This window comes from Cynoglossus semilaevis, chromosome 1 (assembly GCF_000523025.1).
Source record: "Cynoglossus semilaevis isolate Cse_v1.0 chromosome 1, Cse_v1.0, whole genome shotgun sequence".
NCBI lineage: Eukaryota > Metazoa > Chordata > Actinopteri > Pleuronectiformes > Cynoglossidae > Cynoglossus > Cynoglossus semilaevis.
In genome coordinates this window covers 10682565-10706060 of record NC_024307.1, presented here as the reverse complement: position 1 = coordinate 10706060, position 23496 = coordinate 10682565, and the positions used below count along the sequence as shown (strand labels likewise).

The following is a 23496-nucleotide window of genomic DNA, read 5'->3' as shown; positions in this document are numbered from 1 at the left end:
CTGCATGTGCAAGTAGATGAGTGAGAAGAAGGTGGGCTATTGGAGTGCTGCTGCCCACCTTGATGTGTTCGCTCAGAGTTAATGCGAGTATTAAGTCAGCAATGTTTAACACATGAAGCTGGAATCAGCATGGTCTCACAGGAAATGTGGACCACAGCTTTGTAACTCTCTCTCTCTCTCTCTCTCTTTGTTTGCTGAAGCCAAATGCTCATCAGCATAACTACTCACCTAATTCTGTCAACAACAGCTGTGAAGAAAATAATTTTACATTAAAATCAGGGCAAAAGATTTCAGAGTCTGTGTGAAGTCTAACAAATATATTTCAAGCCAATAATCCTGCTCTTTCCACTTTGGTTTGTCCAAAGAATAATGTTACGGATCATGGACAGTGCCCTCTCCTGGGGAGTACAGGTCGGGTCAGAGTGCGCTCATGCAGAATGACAGGTCACCTTGCTGACGCCGGGTGTTTTTAGAGGTTGGAGCGCGACAGCATCGGAGGGGTTCGGTACATCCGCCTGTTGACGTGAAATATCTGCGGTGACACCCTGTTGAGAGGCAGGAGATTCCATAAAAAAATTCTGCTGACATCTGCAGACGTCATCTTCCATTACACAGCAGACATCAGCAAGGTTCTTTTCATTGGATAGACTTTCAGTTTCATCCGGTCGCTTTGCTGCATTGGCTTCATCTCTGTTTGTGTCCTTGCCTTTAATTTAACTGTAACTTATGCAGAGTTGATGAAAATAACATTAATACATAATAATATATATTTTTACATTAGCTTCTTTCTTACATAACAAACCTTATCCAGGCCGCTGTTTACAATTTCTTGTTTTAAACATTATAAAATCAAACTGTCTATTGTCATATATATGGTGAATAGAATTTGATGACATTTACTCAAATAGCATAAAGTTTATGAAAGTAGCTTATGTTAGTTTAAAACTAGTCAAAAAGAAATCAAGGAGATGCAAAGCTAACTCCAATTAGCATGTATTCTTTCAACTAACTCCAATTAGCATGTATTTTTTCAAATATAAAAAGATTCATGGAAATTCTTTTACACCTGCAAACACAATTAGTCGATTTATTGCCGATAGTTAGCGAAAACAAAGTTACAAAATGTGATTACACAACACTGAATATTAAATTAAAAAAAAAAGACTTTGACAAATCATGTATTTAGAAAACAAAGAAGTTTTTCTGAAGTACCATGAATAGATACTCATGAAAAAGATTAGGGTTTCTCAAACTGTGGACTGTGTCTCTCAAAGGTATTTAATATTTGTTGTATTTGTTCCACAGAGGGACAACTACACCAATTTGTTATTTTTATTTTCTTGGTTGAATGAAATTTGGTGTTTTTTATTCATTTCAGTTTTGGACAAAAGGCTATATATTTGCTAAATATTTGTATATTGCAAACATCTCTATATGTTTATTCAGTATACAGAGTCACTGCCATTGCCCATCATCCTACAGTACCTCAAATATTCTGCACACTCAGATCTAAACATCTCGTCTGTGCAGTATGTTCAGTGGCATCTTGCATCTTATTTTCTAAGTTCATCATTTAAAATGTCAATGAGCAGCAATGTAATATTTCACTCAGGGCCATGAAATGTCAAAATGATTTATATGAACCAGTAAAGGGCCATGAATCAATCAATTCTATGGTTTTGGTGACCTTTTCAAATCAACAAGATCTGCAAAAAAAAAAAAAATCTTACTTTCCTCAAAAGTCACTGTGGTTATGAGTGAATAACTGTGCAAATGGATCAAATGTTCAAATGTTGCTGTTATTTCATTAACATTCCTTTTGGTGAGCTAACTTTAAGACACATGAAACTTGATCTAAGAGATTATGAAGAGATTATTTTATTTCTATACAGTGTCATTTCAATAAACCACAAACCCGCCTTTCCGGTTATACACAGGGAATACATTAATAAATTACTGCAATACCCCACTGTGGCACAAATACAGCAGAGCATAGAACACAAATTGATATTCGTTTGCCTTGCTGCGCCCTAAATCCTACAGTAGCTCCGGGTCCCCTGGTGGGGACCCTTCCCCCTCATTGAGAACCGCTGGTCTTTCATTTCAAGGTTTAAGACTTAATACCACAATCGTTCATTTATTCCACCTCAAGGGCAAACAACCCCAGTAAAGCAGCGGCTCTGAGACATGTTCATATAATGGAGAACACATGAAGTCTGCAGGGACCAGTTGGTTTGATATACGTGGCTCACATAATCCAGTGTTTTCCACATTCTATTATCTTTAAGGCTTTTTAAATGCTAACGACACGGGGCCACAGCAGGGTCAAGTACTTAAGGTGAACCTGCAGCAGCAGATTTCTTTTTCCGATGATCCTTTATGTGGGAAAAATTATTTATATTGATAATTTTTATGGTTTCATAAACTGCCTGTAGTTTCAGGTATCTGCCAAGAAGACACACCATAAAAGACGAGTACGTGTTGACAGAAAGAGTACTGCGTTGTCTTTTATCATTAGGGAGTCCTGTTCTTGGAAACAGGTCTACAGACATGCAGTAATCTTTACTACATAGGTCTACAACCTCCGACACCAAGAAGACATTTTCATCATTTTACCACCAAATAAAAATCCCCAAGATCCACAATAACAATTCAACCGTTCACATTTAGGTAATAGTGGAGTGTATGTAGTTATAAGTACTGCAGTTGAATTACAAAATTCCATCCAAATACAGTTCTCCAGGTAAAGAGGACAGTGACACTGGCTCATAAAAACAGCTTTTGGCTCATCACGGCTCATCTCGCTCCTAGCCTCTTCCCGCAACCCGGCAACGGATAAGCAGATGAAAATGGATGGATGGTAAGCAACTATTGCAAGTGTTTTCCTTGTGATACGAGGAAACATCGAGTTACGAGGGTTCAACTGAGCTCCATTCTTGTCGCCCTGTCTCGCTCACTGTCCCTCGCTTGGTCATTTTACCCATTCTTATAACAATGATGTATAATGTTTTCTTAATTATTATTATTTTATATGATCAATATATTTGTTTAAATCTATGTTATTGATGTTTAGATAGGAGGGGAATATTAATTTAATTAAATAAAAGTGTATTTCTGGGGGGCCTGAAGAAAATTCAATCTCGATACGAGTGGATCGACGCAGGAGTGCTGTTGTGAACACACAATAAGCCCACATGTGGTCCTGACGTCACAGATGACGTGCCGCTCACACTGGGAGATCCAAACAGCAGCAGGACTAACGTCAGACCCTTGACTTTGTCCCTCTCTCAGCCCACATCATTAACCTCACGGGGGAGTGGGAGGGAGAGGCAGAAGAGCAACTGTTGAGTTTTTGATTAATTACAGTCTGTATTTAAGAGTTGAGTCTTAGTTTCACAACACTGAGGGTCAGAGCTGCAGTGTGTGAGGAGACCACAGCCACCGTCCAGTCCCCCGTGAGCAAAGGTCAAGGTTTGCTTTTAGAGGAGTCTACTTGAACTGGATTAGGAGATGAGAAAGACACAAACGAACAGGGAGGAGGTTGGTGGGGGGTGAAGGTGAAGAGGTGTGTGCTTTCCAGTCTGAAACCACATCCTGCTGTTTTTCTATTCAGCTCCAGCAAGGTTTTTATCCCTCCAGTATCTGTCTCCAACTCTGGTCTGTGCTATTTCAAGATGCGCATGCATACAGTGAGATCAATACGTACCCAGAGCAAACAGAGTCCTGAGCATATGCCCTTCCTGCTGCAATGCAGAGGCAGAGGAAAGAAAGGTGTGCAAACTCTACAATGTTCTGGGAAGTGGTTTCAAAGAGCTCCACCCCATGGTTCAGGGTTCGCAGAATATGGAGGATCAGCTGAGACTTTCTACCTCAATGTTCTCTCCTCTCTAACAACCTCTTAGCACGTGAACGTGAGGCTGAAATGTTGGCAAACTTAGATACAGAACTTTTTTTTCAAAGAAAGTGTACATGGTTTCCTGAGAACAGAAAAAGAATGATGAATGTTTTCTCTTTTTTGGGTGGCACTGCGCATTCACACTGCGTTCCTTAAAAAAAAAAAGAGTAAAACTTTACTGACAATATTGATGAGCACACAGTGGCAGGAATAGAAGATGTCCATCATGCTGTTGCAGAGACCCGAGCTCGGCCTGTCAGCTCTGTTCCCTGGAGGCTACAGAAGCTTAGAGTCAAACATTCTTTTTTTTAGCACACACGAGAGAGGACAGACAGGACAGGGCAGGGCAAGGATGGAGGAAACCAAAGATGAAAAGATCGTGAATAAAGTGTAGAATTATCTCAAAAGGCAGAGGTTCCCAAAGTGGGGGGCGTGCCCCATTGGAGGCCAGGGCTCTTAATTATTCTTTATTTTTGCTACAGTTGGGAAAATTTGAAATAGTACTTTCTTGGTTTAATGACAACAGACATTTTGATGACACATTGATGATGAAATAAATAGTCCTTTTTCCAAAAGGGGGCGCTATGAAATAAATAGTCATTTTTCCAGAAGGGGGCGCTGAACTATTTCAGTGGTTCCCATGTGTGTCTACTGCTACAAAAGTATCAGAGAAACAAACTGACGAACCAAAACCTGAAGAAATAAAAACGAACAGAAGTGGGCCTCATGTCTCTTCTCTGTGGCCAGTCAGTGTGGGCCACAGGAAGTCCAACTTTTTTATACTGTACATAGTATTTTTTTCTTTCTTTAATTTGAATTAGTAGTATGAATTTGTAGCTTTGGATGTGTTAACGAGATGGGTGGCATGGGCAGCAACCCTATGTTTCAAATGGGGGGGCACTGCAAAAGAGTTTGGCAACCACCGTCTTCAGGCAAACGATAAGTAGCAGGAAAAGATAAGGGCGCTTCACGTCGAGACCCTGATGATTGTGCGAGATGTGGAAAGCTGCAGAAAGGATCAGATGGAGCTCCAGGATCAAACCTCATCATTAATTCATGCAGGGAACACAAGTTCACCACGGCCTAATGAAAGTGGCCCAGCCCTGGAAGGACTTTTTCCTTTTTCTTTTTTGCCTGTCTTAACAGCAGGAGGAGGTAGAGAGTGTATTTAATTATATTTTTAATAACATATAAACTCCCCTGAGGGAAACACTTTTGAGCTGCAGAGTGGTTCATAAAGCAGCGGAGGAGAATCAGGAGATGGAGTGACTTCTAACAATTATCAGGCAGCATAATTAGGTTCTATGGATGTAACACTTCTCTGCGGTTATGAAGCTCCAGGCAGAGCTGCTGCAGCCAATAACTAACGAGTATACACGACGTTTGATACACTGTGTAACAGAGGAGTGTTGATCTTCGACTTACATCAGGAGGATGAGTTTATAGTCTATGATAACAGGTAATGTTTTATCAAAATCCATTTTTCAATGTTGTGAAACTACGACATAATCAGTGTTACATGTTGCTAATCTTTGTGAATGTGTCCCGTTGAAGAAGCGTTGACTGGATTTTATAGACATATGGTTTTGTTTTTATTCTCACTCCCGTTTTCTGGATAACTTGGTTGCCATGGTTACAGTTATGCCTGCGGCACATATGGCGGTGATGCTCATTACATGGAGAAGTTGGACAGAAACATTCACTTTACAAATATTTTGTTAAAAAAAATGGACGTTCTTATTGTCATCTTAATCCACCAAAGTACAGCCGTCTTTGCTCTACATAAATGTTTTTGTTTTGTTTTTGCTAAAAAGGTTAAACTAGGATGAAATGCCCATTTTGGGTTCTGTTTTCAGTCTTTTACAATTTATTGGCACAGACAGAATGAAGCCTTATTTTTACACCTTTGGCTTATGAGACCGTAAGAAGAGACAAGACATTCTGAACCACAATGTGAAGTTGAGCCATGAAAATATTGACATGGGAAACTTTACTTAACTTGGAGCAGTGGTGTCTTGGTGGTTAAGGAAGCATTCAATTTAAAAGAATTCTATAATTGGGATTAGTCACAAATAAAAACAAATGTCAAACACATAAATCTACCTGCTGTTTGTTTGTCTTTCCTCTTCTGCAATAAACACACAACAAAGATCTGTGGTCATTTATAAAAGTGTTGACTTATTAAGATTAATCCTGATTAATTGTAATTAATCCACAACTAACTGGTGATTAATCAGAATAACATTTTTTAATTGTTTGACAGACCCAATTCATCTCCCTACAAAGTATCGGTGATAACATCTCTGATCAGTATCAGACTTTATCTTTAGTGCGTTTATGTTCAGCTCACACTTCTAAGTCAGTGTCCACTCCGCCCCCTTGACCACCATGTGGGTTACAGGGTTACATCAATCTGCCGTCTGTCCCTCCCACTTGATGTTACGAACAAGAACATGCCAGGCTGCTACACTGCTCATCAGCAGCTAACAAAGATACTTTGAACATGGACTCAGAAAAAAATAATTTCTTTACAAATTTGGGTCCAAACGACTTTGTGACATTTCAGAAAAAAACCAAAATGCTGTTTAATTGCTGCTTGATAAACGAGGGCGTGCGGCGCGGCAGGCTCTAAGCACCATTAACCCTCCGTATAGATCCAGAGCTCACTTTATGGCTCGTGTTGGCAGAACGTTTTCTATGAGGGCGATTTTTCAAGGGCCCTATCAATAACCAATGGCAGCGTAAGCTCCGAGGGCAGAGCAGTGAGTGATGAACGCGGCCGTGTCATCATGCCGGGAACGCTAATGAGAAAACAGTTCCAGCTCCTGGTTCTCCAATGCACATATGATTACAGAGGTTGGTAAATAGAACAGAGGTTGTGCTGAGTGATCACTGATGGTGAATATATATTTTCAGGAGTATCAGTATTATAAATACTACTATCTGCAGCCGGATCTGCAGGTTGTCACAGGGCTGTGAAAGAGAGGATTGAGTTACAGTGACCGGTCTGCCTGATGTGGACTACAGCGTGTGGGTGGATGGGGTGATGGGTGGAGGAAGACAAGTGAGCATGGGGGTGAAGGAGTCAAGGTTCCCCAGAGGGTTAGGAGGTGGATGGTAATGTGGAAACAGGTGTAATTAATCTCCGGCTGGGGGAGGGCGCGGGGCAGCCAAGTGTCTGTGTCGAACAGGCTTAGATGTTTTTTTCCGTTTTTTTTTTTTTTTTTTTATCATGATATCCCCCACACCGGACCCCTGAGGCCATCCTTCATTCTTATTTATGAGCTTCCACACGGTCACTCAGCCTCCGCTGTACCACCTCTGCATTGATTCTTCAAGGTCGACGAGAAGCTAAGCTTCTGTTGTGAGCAGGATACTTTAACGGCTTTAAAAGGTTAGCGCGTGAGTGTGCAATTGCGGGTGTGCGTGTAAGACGTTCACGACTTCTGACAGTATTTCCAAATGTGTCTGTTCTGTACCTCGTCACGTACCTCGGAGCACCACTACAGTTAAAACCCTAGGAAGTAAAACCAAGTCCTGCTGCAGAACCACAACTGCTATTTTCACAGATAAGAAAATTGTTAAAATAATTAGGGATGGGATCATAAAAATGAATCTCATAATTTCGAAGTTAGGTAAATTATTAATTGTGCTTATACAATGATGAGCATCTTTTATATTGGAATATCTACAGTAAGTAAACTACCGAGCTGATACTCGGTATCAGTATTGGTCCGATATTGGTGAAAATTTTAAGATCTAACATGCACATCCGATCTCGTACTTAAGCCCAAATGGTCAATGTAACTTTTCGCGACATGTAACAAGGACGCTATTACCTCAGCAGCGGCAGTCGTGGCATGCTGGAGGAGAAAAGAATGTATTGGATTGATATCAATAATAGCAGATACTCAAGGTTGCAGTATCAGTATCAGACCTTCGAGCCATCCTTAGTTTTTATTCATATATTTATTAGATTTTTCTTTTCATTTCTTCAAATGAACATTTGAACTATTGCGGGCTGCTTATTTGTCTGTAACACAGCGTTAGCTCTGGTGTCTGTGCTCACAGTAACACGTCTGCACTGAGGTGATACTGTAGGCTGTGATCATCAAGCGTCTGTTTCTCATCCAAACTGATACCATGGTTTTTTGTCACTCTCCACATTTTTTTAGTACCAAAAATTTACTGAACCGTGTTGTTGATATTGAGGTACGTACCAAACCGTTACACCCATAGTAGGCTAGATTTAAGACTAGGCAGAAATGGATTAAGCTTTTACAATGGGAAACATAACATAAAAATAGACAGACTAAAGTGTAAAAAAAAAAGTAAAAAAAAAAAAAAGGAAGACAGAAAATGGTGCAGCGTCATTCTTTCTGACAGAACTTTCTGACCTTTGTGCATAAGTGAGCAGCTCACTGTCGAGGGAGGCCGGTGAGATTTAAGATAGTGGAAGGATACGATCTCTGTGTCCCAGCAGTGAGATTTAGGCTGAGGGTGAGGAAATGCCTGTTGCATAATTTAACTCACCCTGAAAGAACTGGGTTGTCAGGATGAGATGGTTCAGTGAACACTTCTCAGCATCCTCACATTCATCCCAGCTGCTTCAAGACGTTCAAAAATGGATTATCTCAAGGTCAGAGGTTAGTGAAAAAGGTAAATGGGATACAGAAATGTGGAAGGATGTTATCCCAGTAGTAAGATTCTCAAGGGACTTTGTGTTCTTCCCTGGGGGAAGAACCAGGCACTGGGTGGGTGAGTGATGTGCAACTCTTAAACCCCCTAAGGTCAGAGACGCTACATTTCACACTCTTACTCACGTTGCTCTCCAGCATCTCCAGAGACTGTCCATGTGTGCGCCCCACCTGCACGGCTCTCAGTTTCCATATCTTTTAGAATTGACTTTCCTAAAGAGCGACCATTGTACGTTAGCAGAAGACCTTGGGAACGACTGTCCGTCAAATGGTGTATTGGTTCAATGGTAGAATTATCCCCTGCCATGCAGGAGGCCTGGGATTATTTCACATCTGTAGCATGCATCTTTAATTCCTTTAATTTTCTAAAAGAAACTCTTGAGGGATTATGAATCATTCCTTTAATTTTCCAAAAGAAACTCTTGAGGGATTATGAATCCCTCTATCTATCTAAAGAGTTACAGTTCACTGTCTCCAAAATAAAGATAACATTTTAGCCATGAAACTAAATCAGCAGCACAAGCTTGAAGAATACTACAATTACCTTTGACTCCTGTGTATACTGTGAACACTTGTGTATTTTCACTACATTTTTGATTTATGATACTCGCTCCCCGCTGTTGACCGTTCAATAGAAACTCCAGTCGTTACTCCTCTGGATTTATACGGTGGAACAGAATTTTATTACATGTTATACAGGAACTGAGCATCAGCTGATATTATTGTTGTGTCCCTGAGTATTCGTTGACTGGTCTGAGCTGGTTTAGTGAAAATAACAGTATGTATCACTAAAACCCACAGGTGTTTGTTAGGTCTAGAGCTACAGCGAGAACGGGAGCTCCGTAACTTTTGTGTCTCACTTTTACAGCACAAGATCAAAGCATTATTAAGAAAACAACACCATGGGGTGATATGTGAGGGTGACTCAGGGGCCAACTGCACCTCCATGTACATAGGTACAATTTTTTAATTCAAAATTTGGAACGTGCAAAAGTTTTCACCTGGAAGAGCATCACTGTGGCCAGACCTGACGAATAGAAAAGGTAAAAAAAAAAAAGAACTTATTGTATAAAATATAAACTTTTTAAATCTAAAACCTGAATAAATAAAACACAGGACCCCATGTTGAACAGATTAGCAAATACGGTTGTTTGAGAAAAAAAAAACTCCAATATTTTAAATTAAGATAAGCAATAGATTTTCACCAGAAACAAAAAACTAAAAATCTAAACCAAACAAAAAGCAGTAAGGATTAATATTTACCAAAACCCAGGTAAAACAATCAGAAAATAAAAGTCTTAAAATTAGCTAATTTTTCTAAATTTTTTGCAAATATATATTTCAAAGGGGAAAATGGAAACAGTATCTGGAAATGTAACAAAAAAGTGAATGAACCTGAAACTTTTTGAAGTAAAAATAATTAAATGAGGCAGACATAATTCTGTAGAAATAGCTAAAGGACAGCCCAAAAGTCGTTGAAATGTGGCTTAAAGATGAACCTAGAGGTTAGCTGTTTCTATAGGTTTGGCCTATTTATAACCCACTGTGCATTTGTTTTCTGATGAACACAGGAAGAGCTGCTGAATGCTCCCCAGTCTTTATTAACGTCGGCTAATTCAAGTCATTTGACAAATTTAATGGACTGCTCTGGTTTACAAAGTCGTAGGCAGATGAAAAACTCATGACAAAAACACGTTAGAGGAAATCATCACCCATGATGCCGCCCTCATTCTTCTGCTGTGGGCCACGGCGCCAATGGGCCATGAAGATGCCCCACTATCACTTATTAACTCCGCCGCCATCGTAACGATGAGGCCGCAACGTTAATTCCATTTCACACCAGGACAAACCACTGGCAGGCACACGAGCACCAACGTCGTTAGAGTTACTACTCATGACAGGAGGAGCAATTCATTCATTTATATGGAGTGAGTTTGGCTGATGAGAAGCCACTGCAAATGGAGCTGTCGCTCTGTGAAATAACTCTCTAATGTCTTCGCTCCATTGTTTTCACATTTTTGGGAGTCTCGTGTTGTGAACAGAACATTTTCCTGTCATTTACAGAACCTACAGAAACAGCTGTAATCACGGAAATGACAAGGAAGACGTTATAATAAAAGAACAACAACAACAACGCTGCATCTTTCAGGGTCGCAATTCATCCAGAATTTTACTTCTTTGTACTGTAGAGAGTGGAAACTCTCAGCTTCAAAGTAAATGTCCTAACTTCACACAGGATAACACTGGTTGGTGCATTTACCTTACAACAGGAAGATCAGTGGTTCGATACCAGGTAGAATGAACCATCATTTTTCTGGACAGACACGTTGGAAAAAAAATACAAATCAGTACAAGGGGGACCTGCCCCGCAAGTTGGAAACCACTGCTTTAAGACAAGAGCTAGTTCACGATCTTGACATTAAGGTCATTCTACTCTTGCACTATGTTTTTTTACATTCTTAAAATTTACAAAATTGTTCCCTTGAAAAAAATGTATTGTTTAAGTTGGCCATTATAGAAGCTGTACACCAGGGGTCACTATATTTATCGGAGGGCCATCATTTTTCTGGACAGACACGTTGGGGACAAGATTATTTGACGTTCATTTTGGAATCCAGTCGAGGCCGGATTGGACGGTTCAGCGAGCCGAATTCAGCCCGCGGGCAAAAAGTATACAGCTTTTTGCATCACCTTTCCCCCCTCCCTCGCTCGCTGCTGCTGACAAATGAAGACCTTCAGAGGACACATTGTGAAATACATGAGTCAATCGTGTCCATTCATAGACACTGACCAGGCACATATTTAGTTACGCCCATCTCTCCCCTCAGCACTATCTGAGCAGTTAACAATATAAACCAGCTTATGGAATGGTATGAGCAGCGGGCGGTGGACGGTGAAAAGAGCTTTGTGGGGGAAATTGAAGAATGCTGAGAATAAATGTTTGCTCTAAAGGATGGGCTGGCAAAAGTGTGCTGCGTTGGTGAATAACTGATGAAGAGGAAGAAGCCCCTGTCCTGCTGAGCTTGTCAGCTTTAGATTTGTGTTTGGGTGTGTGTGTGTGTGTGTGTGTGTAGAGCTGACAGGAAAACTGCTTTTGTTTATAGACTTATATTTTAGAGTCAATATTTGATGATGGACCAGATCATAGCTCTTCCTCAGCACACATTTGTTTATAGGGAAGATTTAGAACTTCTGTCATACAACGTCCATGAGCATGAATAGAAAATTCCATCTCATTAAAAACACTGAAGGTAAATTAGCTTAGCATCAGAAGTGACCGTTCTTTTCGTGAATGTTTGGGTGTGATTGGCAGATTATCATAAGATTTGCTCACAAACTTCAAATCACGGTAAGATCCAAGGCACAATGTCCCCTTCCTCTGTGTAAATGATTTAGTCCAACAGGTCAAAGGTCAAATTAACAAGATGTGAACTTGTTTAATTGTACATTAAAAGAAAAACTATTTCAGAGTACACATGGGATGTACCGTACCTTTTTGGTAAACCAGGGGAGTTCTGGTGCAGGGGCCGGGAGTTTAACCAGCAATTATGCATTTACTAACTGCTAACTGCTAACTACTAACTACTAACTACTAACTAGGCCACAGGCTGCCTCCTGGTACCACGGGCTGCCTTCTGGTCCTCGATCTACGACGTTTCATGGTTATGTGGCCACAGGCTGCCTCCTGGTGCTCGATCTACGACGTTTCATGGTTATGTCACCAGCTCCCATAAATGTATTATTATACTTCATCATCCCAGTGTACACTGTTACAACCATTGAGCGGACAAATACGTTATCACTTGTCACTATACGTGGATGACAGCTTTGTTTACATTGGTCCGTTGTACTCCATACATTGGATTTTGCTGCATTGACTTTCTTTGGTTGGTTAGACTAATCTAATGTCTTTATGTCCTGGACTATGGTGTTACCACTGTGTTAGCATAGGTACTTATGTACAGCATGTGGGTTCAGAAAAGATTGAAAGATTGAGTTACGATGCACTGTAGGAACGGAACTCAAATTTGTCTAGGTGTTGAGGGTGTCAACATTTATACTATTAAAATGTAGACTTTTTTTCTATATTCTGTATTTTTTCTGTATTCCAACAGTCTTTAGTCATTTACACACGTTAAATGCAGAGGTCACATTTCGTTGTGTGACAAGTAGTTCACTTTCCTTTCCTTTCCATATAAGTAAGATTATGACGATGGCTTTTGGTTGGTCGAAGTGCAGAAAATACCTTCTCTCTAATAGAATCACCAACTGTATATCAATATCAAACCCCTGCATTAATGAGAGCATCAATTAAAGTCACTGGAGACGAGAAACCGATGTCTGGCTGCGTCGCTTCATTTTTATCCATCTTCAATACATTTTAATAACAGCATGTCGATTAATCAGCTTATTTTAAAATTTGCGTTTCACATTTAATGTGATATTAATGAATGGATGGATGGGACAAAATGAAACGTGCACAATTCCATATAATCACAGAAATGACGAGTAAAGTGTGAATCTGGGAGGATTTCATTATTGAGAGCAGCTTCAGGTCCTTTCAGTCAAACGTGCACGTGAAAATTTCGACCACGTCTTCTGCATACATTAGTCACGCTCTACATTTGTCCATCAGCTCCCTGCAGGCTGCATGGAAAATGGAAAAGCAGTCAAAAATATTTTATTTCGCTCATTTAAACTCTCTGAGCTCCTGTACGTTACACCTAAAGTCTTTTCATTCGTTTTTCTCTCAAAGTTGTTAAATGCTTTGTGCTACGATGAATCACACAGTTGCATGTTATGAACATGTGTCACCAGTGAGATGAACTGGGAATTCCTGTTACAAATGAAGCAGAGATGCCAGGAAGTCGAGGCCAACGTGTCTGTGGTTCATTAAATGAGGCTGACATCACTTTTATTGCACCAGTGCGATGACATCACAGAGGCAAAAGCACAAACCCACAAAGAAGTCCCTCCATCCAACGGCTAAAAATAGACCTTCGTGTGGAGCTCCGTGTCACATGTTGGACGCATGTTAAATTTTGAAGATACCTGAGTCACACTGATGCACTTCAACCCACAAGAACACACACACACACACACACACGTGTTTACTATTTGTGCATGTGTGTGGTATTATGATGAGCCGTGGAGGCGTCACCTGCTGCTGCATGTGGCAGCATTCCTGTGCGGTGTCGACAGGAAGAGGGGTATTGTGGGATAGGAGCGACGACAGCAGTCTTTGAGGCTGCAGCAGGTGCCGTGAGACCATTGTGTTTCCCCTGGCTCCTATTTCAGCTTCCTGTCTTTTTTTTTCTATTTTCAATACAAGTCTTAGTGGATTCTGTATAATCTGTCCTCTAACATATACACAAAAGAAGTATTATTTATGTGAATACATTCGTAAGACTAGAAAAATGTGTGTGATTTTTCGCCAGATATCCATCTTTTTTAGATTCATTGTGGAGATGATATACATCACATGTTAGCGCTTCTTTTTAATTCCTTACATTTGCTAAAAAAATAGCATTATGAAGTGCTAACATTTCACTAAAAAAGAAAAATGTCTTTATCAGTAGCAAATTATTTTTGTTGAAGAATTTTTTCAACACAAAAACCTGACTGTAACTAGGAATGATTCAGAAAACAATTACTGTAGAAACCAAAACATCAACTTGGAACAGATTTTCAGGCTAATGCTGTTTCTCAGGTCATATCTGTCAATCATTGAATACATTTAACCTACAAGCCTGACAAACTACAGTAAATTAATTTTACATTGACATTACAGTCAACAACCATGTTGACAGTACATACATGCTAAATATGGCCTCCCTGGAAAATATAGTATTTAGCACCCATCTGTCCATGGGGCAGCGCAGTTAGGTAAGATTCCAGCAACATCAAAACAAACTAAAATATTATAATTTAATATTTACGACCTATATAATATAAGTATGTGCCACCAGGTCGGGCTGTCTGGGAGCTTCTAGAAGGATTGCATTGCTGCCACCTATCGATTGCCTGAGACGCACTGTTAGTCTTGCTAACAGTTGGCAGCCAACCTGCAGTTTGACTCGGCAAACACTTTTTATGAAAAACAAGAAATGTCAAATTAGAACTGAGCTAAAATTCTTTTTATTTTATTATACCACTCTACCAATGCTAACAGGATCTATACGCCGTAGATCCTTCAACAAGGACAATCGATAAGGTAGATCGTACAGTACCATAAAACCCACGAACAGAAAGATCATCAGCTGAAGTAAATATACAACATGTTAAATACCATCATATGGATGAACAAACATACACAGGTCCAACACAGTAAGGCAAATAAAACATACACTGGATTAAATCAGTGTAACATGAACACGTGCACTGTTTAATTAGTGTAAAAAAAAACAAACAAGTGGAAGTTATTGTCCTGACAGCTGTCAATCATTTCTTCTCCTAATGACTCACGCAGGATTAACAAACATAGTAATTACTTACAACTGCCTTTCCTTCTTATTCTATGAATATTTAATGGAACGCAGTAATGAAATCGTGTTGAAGTAAATTAAGCAGCGCAGGCTTAACGCAGGTTGCTATTAATAAACCATGCCGCGCTGCTCAGACTAACCAGTTCTTAATGCAATTGTAATGTAATTAAAAAAATAAAATCATTGAATAACCAGTTCTTAATGCAATGTAATTAAAAAAATAAAATCATTGATGGTAATAATATAGTATTCCATTAAATTAGACAGAAAATGGATTGACAACATGGAGCAGTTTTGATTTTAGGTTAGTATAAATTTGGAGCAAAAGAAAAAATAAATAAATAAATAAAATAATACCCAGACCAGGTTTGCAAACTGAGGCTTAGTGATGACTGTTGCAAATGCTTCTGGTTAGCACACCATGCTAACCACGTTCCGTGTTTGCATTAAAAAGGAAACAGCTAATGCTGCACAATTCTTAGTAAGCGCCACTGATTTACATCTTTTGTTTGCAAAACAGATGCAAAATAGGGAGAAACTAAGACGTCAAAGGGCTCGTACCCTGATTTTCAGCTGTGTGTTCACATGCATTGTCCTGGACACTTATTGATCCTGGGAGGACTGAAGAGAAAGACGATCGATAGCTTTTACATGAATGCACCACAAGCAGTTTCAGTTTGTACGCATGTGAGCGTTGGATTAGGGCGGAAAGGCTAAAAATGTCCAATAGTCCCGCAAACCGTGTGAGAACGACAAGGAAAGATATGTTAAAAAAAACAATCTTTTTATTGCATATTGAATTATTTATTGTTCAAATTAACTGATTTTAGACATACAGTAACTTCATTATTTGGGGGGTAATTGTTTTTTAATTTTATCATTTTCGTTTGTTTATTTAATTTGTCAAATTCTAACCCTCATGCTTCTTTGCTCTTCTTAGCTAACGTTTTTGTCTGTTGTTTCTGTAAACCATGCAGTCTGTAGTTATTTAATATCTTGCTAACTTTAGGCTTATTTCAGCCTAATCTTAGTTAGCATTTGGCTAATGTTTAGCCTTTTCTGTGTTCAAAACAATTAGCTCTTCTTTGGTAACAATATTCTTTAGTTACTGTTGGTTAATATGTGATGATTTAGAACTACTTTTTAGAAATGTTCCTGTCTTTGTTTTTGGATGATGTCAACTTTTTTAATAAGACAGTTTCTGCACCCCTGAAAACTTTCCAGTATGCTAGTCACTTACTTGACTTTTACAATATCAAGAGTGAAACAGAGAATGTAGCAACTGTGTTTAAGGGCTATAAAACGGGCTCCTGATACGTATATTAAATCATGGAAGCGCACGTCTGTTACTGTTTTATGACACACTCTCACTCGATTACATGCACAGTTAAGTTTCAGTTATGAGGTTTTCGCTCGACTAGGCCACTTAATTGGAACATTCTCCCTGTTGAAGTGTTTGAAAATGAAAATAAATAAATAACTGACACGTGTACAATACTGTAACATGGTGTGGGTTCCACTTGATATGTTATTAAGGCGGCTGGTTGATTTTGTTATTTGGCGTCACAATGAATGAATTCAACAACATTAGAACACTGCACAGCAGCTCATGACAGCGCTATTATGTTATGTCGTCTAAAAGTTGTTTCACTACGTGGTCCTGGACATGGCTGTAATTGTGTTTTTCCTCTGCCTGTGATCAGCTGTTCTGACGCAGGTTGATTAGTGTGATGTGCAGGCACAGAGGCGTTGAAAGTGATTGTTCTTTTTAAGATTTTACAAAACTTCAGAATACTGTAGATATGTGTGTCCTTTGGAACTGATTGTTCCGTCTCTGCTTTCGTGAATTTCTGTTAGAGAAGAATTTTATGAGGATTTTTAAAGTCCGTCCTACATAAACCACGTAAATCCAACTCCCACTGTCCATCCTTCCTCAATGACTAACTCAATGACTCAATCACCTCTTAGTAAAATTCAGACATGCAGAACAGTCCCAGAGTACTGTTCCAAATGAGGGCTAATGGACTTGTCATTATTCTTGACCAATGACCATTTAGACCGAACAGGACAGAGACAGACCAGAGGACGCCTGATAAACAGAACAGATGAACCAAACCACCCACAGCATCATCCATCAAACACAGCTCACACGGTCAATATTCTTCATCCAAACATGATGCTGATGACGTGCATCTGGCAGAAGGACATTTAACCAGACAAGAGATTTTAAGGCTATAAGTCCAGGACATATTCTTTGATTTTCCTACTGCCATTCCAAACCCGTTACTAAGGTTTGATAAATTTGCCGGGTTTGCAGTAAAATAGCACAGCAGCAGTAAAACCGCCCAACACAGATCCTGATTGTAATGGCTGTATACAGGAACTGAAATTGAAATAGTATTTTTCAGCCTGACCTCAGTCTTAAACACGTTGGCATGTAATCACAATGCTACTCCACAGGTCTTCAAAGCTGCGTACGACTGCCTCCACGATGTGATGGGGGCACGAGTCGAGCCAACAAGGTGACACTTCAAAAGCTCCTCTAAGTTACAGTAATCAGGAGAGATGCTGCCAGAGCAGCCAACGGGTGGAGGAACTGACGAGTGATTTCTCGAATTCTCTTTTCTTTCTCAGTGCGACGCTCAGAGTTTTAGTGTAGTGTAGTATAGAGCTGCTGTGGTACAAATGATAACAAGACAGATGTACAATAGCTACACAGTAAAGTTCAATACAACTCAATTGCCTCCATGAAAATATAAAAATGTAAAATATATTAATTTAATATAATAATGTATTTATTAAAGAATAGAAGGTTAACTTTTAAAACATATTATAACATTATATTATTTTATAAATAAATATGTTTGAGTTAACAACAACAACAATAATAATAGTAATGAATATGTTTGAGTTAACAACAACAATATCTACTGTGTAATATATCACACTATATGCATGTATAAAAAATAATAATTCTCTACTGTGTAATATATCACACTATATGTAATTTTTAATAATGTGATAAAATATAAAAAACATATTGATACATACAGTATGTTCCAAATAAACAAATAATAAATATTATTTAATGTGAATAATAGTCCTTAAATAGTCATTTATTATTGTGGACCACTTCATGGACGTGTCAGTTGGCTGCTGACAGTCATCATGTAAACCAGCTCCACACTCTGGTAGACCTGGTTGTACCAGCTGCACTGTGTTCTCCATGATTCATAATGTCATGATTTAATTCCACTCAGCTGCAAGTGTTTTATGATGTTTGTCCAACTTTACAAGGCCCGAGCACATGGAAATGCTTTTGTGTGACTTTCCACCAATCTCTGCACTCACAGTCATTTATATTAAACCATCACTTTAGGCTGTTGTTTCCGGGGCTTTTTACTTTACACAGGCGTGTACATTTTTCATTGCCTTGAAATATGCATGTAAATTGGAAAAACAACAAGTGATGACCGTGAGTGGAGCGTGTGTGCTTAATTCAACTGCATGGTTGCTTAAACATCGGTGACTTTGTTGTACTTGCTAAAGATAAATTTATCCTGGAACTAGGACTGAAAGAATGTATACCCAACAGAGTAAATGTTGCACCAAACATGTACCATTGTGGGTGTAAAGATTGGGACTAACTGAGTGATATCAACTCAATCAAATACAATAGTAAGTCAGACATTTCTTATAAGAATTTGAGCAAAAAGGTACAAATTTCATTGAATCCATTGCTAAGTCCTGTCCAGGTCAAATGCGATGCTAAAAGCATGCAAAGGCTGTCTTATTTACTGTGATGCTTTTTTTTTTATCGTGACTTATCGTGCCAATGGCTCTGCTCTTGAAGGACGTGTACTAGCAGTACATGCTTGTGGAGAACTGGAGTCTTTACCTCGTATGACACATTTGTATGTCTAGGAACCGATGAACCCTACAGCTCACTGCCTCCTGGAACATTAGTCAGTACAGACACATAAGAGCTACACTGCTGCAGTTTCTGTGTGTCGACTGCAGGAGCACGTTAGCATCACATGTGAACCATGTGATTCTCCTCTGACAGTCCTGATCATATTATATAATATGTATACTTTAGTTCAATGAAATACTACAAATAATCCATGTAAGACGAAGGACCTTTAAGTCCATGTCATTGTGACATTCATGTTGATTAACAGAGAGACTGTGTTCACGTAGAGATAGGTCAGATTTAGTGTGTGAATAGTAAACGTGAAAACTGTTTCTCTAAAACTGCATTGTTATTCTGAAAATGGAATATCTAATATATATATATAGCTGAAATGGTAAAGAACTGTGAATTGCAGTACCAGATGATAGTGTTGAAAGGAGACAGAAACTGTGTTGATACACTTGTTTTTCTGGGACCAGTGGGGTGAGCGTTCTGCTCTGTTCTCCAGGCTGGACACTGTCCAGCAGAAACAATCATTATTTCCTTGGACAACGTCCACAGAAGGAAACACTGGCCGGTGACAGGGAAACTGGATTACTCTACTTAGATAACGGTCTCAGCTGCCGGCCCTGCACAACTGCTGAAACACTGTGTCTTTGTTGTATCTTAGAGGAAAATAAGAAATACCTTCTCTGTCAGACTGACTCATAACTCACATCATAATGAAGGTTCTCACGAGAACACGTTTGCAGCACTTCCTTCTCTGTCTCCCAGTCCTGAATCCTGTTACTTCCCCCTCGACACAACAGCTACGATCGACTGATCACTATCATCGAATCAATCTCGGCTGCCTGACGGTGTGAGGTTTCTCACTTCACTACACCTGAGGCTTTCTGCTGTGACAGATAGGCACTGTATTCACTGTGAGAATGTACAGCATGTTGACTTGACATTCGTCTCAGATGAGACGTAAAAGAACTGACTGGTAATATTTGAGCAGTCAATCATTGGTGACATGTTATTTTGCCTTTTACTTCAGACAGAGCAGACATGGACCGGGTTTTGATCACTGCAAATCTGATGATGTCTGTGCAACTGTCCAACGCTGGAAAGACGGGTTTTCATAGGTTTTTATTTACTGAAAATATGGACGTTTGTCGTGCGCAGAGAGTTTGTAGATTTGGCTGATTTTAATCTCTTGTCCCACGTTGAGCAAGGAAAAATACAAGAGGTCTTTAATTTCCATCAGAGTTCCGTTCTTACGGTGCGACACTCGGATTTTTTTCTGAACTCCCATACTGCACTTAGTCACTCACCTGTGCTATCACAGTGGCTACATCATGATCTAAGACATAAATGACGGCGTATCCGTCCGCTCCGTCCGCCAACTAGTTCCTGTGTAAAATTAGTTTTAAAGCCGTACGTCAGATTGATGGAACAAGAATTTTTTAATAAATTAATGGAAGACGGCGACGTAATCACAAAACGCTGTAGAACGTAAACCGAGAACTCAAATTAACAATGACACAAAACTACGCTATAATCATTATAATCTATAGGAATAAAAAAACAAAATCATAAATACAAAGTATAGTCTGGAATTTAAAAAATAAAAACAATCAATACATTGTGATATTAAATGAATAAATTCATCTTCGTTGTCACATATGTGTTAATGACTACAATAAATGTGATTCTTCCATACAGACACCCACTTATAAAGCACTAGTTTACGCCTACATTCTGTAATAGAATCAAAGAAATAAGGAATACATCAGTCCACGTCCCTCCCTTCACCCCGCCGTCTCCCTCCCCTCTTCGAAGGGAACCCTTCTGTGTAGTTAGCTGTAAATGAAGGTCACGGAATATGACATTTTTAGTCCTCGACAAAACAAACACTGGAGTAATGATCTGTTTTCACTGTCACACGATGGCTACAGCTGTGTGGACACTGATAGCACTGGTGGATGTGTATTGTCACTGTAATTGTTTGTATTTGACATAAGTCTTCATCTGTGTTTGTTTGCATGATTCCTGTCCAAGCACAGGAAACAAAAACGTTTCACAGACATGGCATGTGTGGAGGCTCTGACACCTACAGAAACACATCAACATCCGTCTGCTCCGAAAATCATATAAATCATACACTGCACAAAGTGATTTAGTGCGTGTTTCTCAATTTTGTTTCTTTTTTTAATAGTGTAAATACAGTATAATAACATATCATGAAATACAATAGTACCTAACAAAATAAATTATGAAGCACTATGATAATAATGACATGTTTGAATACATGTCAAGCTCCACAAACAACGGAAACAAGGAGGATCCACTGCAAAACGCAGGAAACTTTTACTGGCAGGAACCGCCTCCTGCATCAGTGCTGCAGAGCTGATTTCCCCCTCACAGCAGGGACCATATTAGGGCTGCAGAGAGTGAATCTGAGCCTTATACAGTGTTCTCCTCCTCCGAGGCTGCTGGACATCTGACCTGAACATTAAAGGAATTAAAGTGGCATCTGCCTTAATGAGTCTGGAGCTGAAGATGAAATAATCATTTTTAAAAAAGTCAAAGATATGATGAAGAGATTATTCCACTCTTTGCCTCCCAAACACCCAGAGGTATCACATGAAAAGGCTCCATGGAGGACCTACAGAGCCAGTGCATGTGGTATGTGGTTATTCATGTCCTAAAAGTACTTTGATATTTAAGCCTAAGATATCTCTGGGTTTCAATTTTGGATTTCTGGTTCAACTTTTGGCACTAATTCATAGTAAATATTGCAAAAATACAGCAATGAACATGTATTTCATGCTTGATTAAATTGTTACGTCATAATAACAAGGTTGCGTCTTCATTTGCATTTTGGCCACAGTCACACGTCGATCTGCCTTTGATTATCAGGAGGGTAGTTTATTGACAACCGCTAACCCTGATCAATCTGTGCCCTTTAGACAGTTCAATAGTCGACACCTCTTTATCTTAGTTACTGTAGCTAAACAGGGACAACAGGCTAATCGTATGGCTGTTGGAACCATCATATGTTTGCTGCCAAAACAGGAAATGAATCAATAATCTCTTTCCTTTCTGATGAGAAAGTGACCGAACGTAAGTGCATGAGCTGCTAAGACTGAGATGAAGTTTTGCTTCATCTGGGACTGAAGATTTCTTAAGTGGAAAGTTCAAAAACAGCTGAGGTCAGTGTACTGCAGCAGAACTGTACTGTGCAGTATATATGTATGTACAAGATGGTAGCCCTTTTCCACTCGCAATCAAGAATGGGTCGGTGTCTGTGCACTGTGTGCCCGCAGTGCAGCCTCAGCAAAAAGTCAAAGTGTCCCTAATAGGATCCCTGTGGGATTCCTCCGAAATCTTCCACACACTGTCAGCAGTCAGCACAGAGTAGGAATCTAAAACTCAAGAGGTTTTTTTTTTCTCTCCTACATATATACACACATTTACTGACAACTATGTGTAAAACTAGATAAAGCTACGCTGCTTCAAGCCCTTAGCCTTAGAAATGATCTCTAATATCAGGCAGTCCACCTCTACTTCCTGTTCCTTTATTATTATATATAATATATTATATATTATGCTCATACTTTGTAGAAGAATAAAGTACTAGGAATTTATAACTAAGATCATTGATTTACCTAAAATTTTGATAACATTTGAATCTATTTAAATATATATAAAGATCAGCGTGTCATCTGCAAACAGTGAAAACCTTTTGGTGTTTTCCTGTAATCTCAACCTACAAACCTTGAAAAAAAAAAAGGTAGGGTCATCTATGTTGTAAACCCAGAGCCATTTATGCATGTGTGTCCTTGACAGGTTACACTCTGTTCAAACCACTAATTGCTCTTCACTGAACTAAACACATCCAAGGGGAAAATAAAACAAGGAACGAAAAGGCTCTTAGTGAGCTTTAGTGTATGTGTAGAATCATGCATACATGTATAATTAGCAGCCTGATCTGTGGCCCATGAATACGTTTAATAGGAGAACATAAAGTAAAGCAGGTCCAGGTGGGGCTGTTCTGCTTCTGCAGGTTGTAAAGGGAATGTGGAAACACTCTCTCTCTCTGGTTCTGGCTCTCTGTGCACAGCATATCTCAGAGCCTAAAGTGCAGGCTGGAGGTGATCATTACAACAAGTAATTAAGCAGCTCCTCTCTTTAGCCCAGTGAAGATTGGAAGTGTGATAGCCATTAGCGACTTCCATTTTCTTCTTGTTCTGGCTACGCTGCACAAAAGGACAGAGAACGAGCTGAGAGCAGGCGATGAATTATCCTCCGGCTGCTATAAATGACACGAGAATAAAGAATAAAGACAATGAGCAGAATATGAAATTTCCTTCCCCCATCAGGTACTTTTCTAAGTGTATTCTCCCACTGATGTAGTCAAGACACGGAGACTAATTTAGAAAATCAATGGCTCTCAATGATCTCTTGAGTGTGAGATAAGTAGGAACATCTTGTCAACGTTTGTTTGACCAGACAGCAGAC

The 23496-nt window shown here is 39.4% G+C and overlaps 1 protein-coding gene across 1 annotated transcript in view; it reads right to left on the bottom strand.

The window, feature by feature from the left end:
• Positions 1 to 413: 413 nt before the first annotated feature.
• stxbp6 (syntaxin binding protein 6 (amisyn)) overlaps positions 414 to 23496 on the bottom strand; it is an 83487-nt gene continuing 60404 nt past the window's right edge. The window contains exon 6 of the mRNA XM_025060953.1: positions 414 to 545. Within this exon, the coding sequence (XP_024916721.1) occupies positions 429 to 545 (117 nt within the window). The 3' untranslated portion in view covers positions 414 to 428. The remainder of the gene's footprint in view (positions 546 to 23496) is intronic.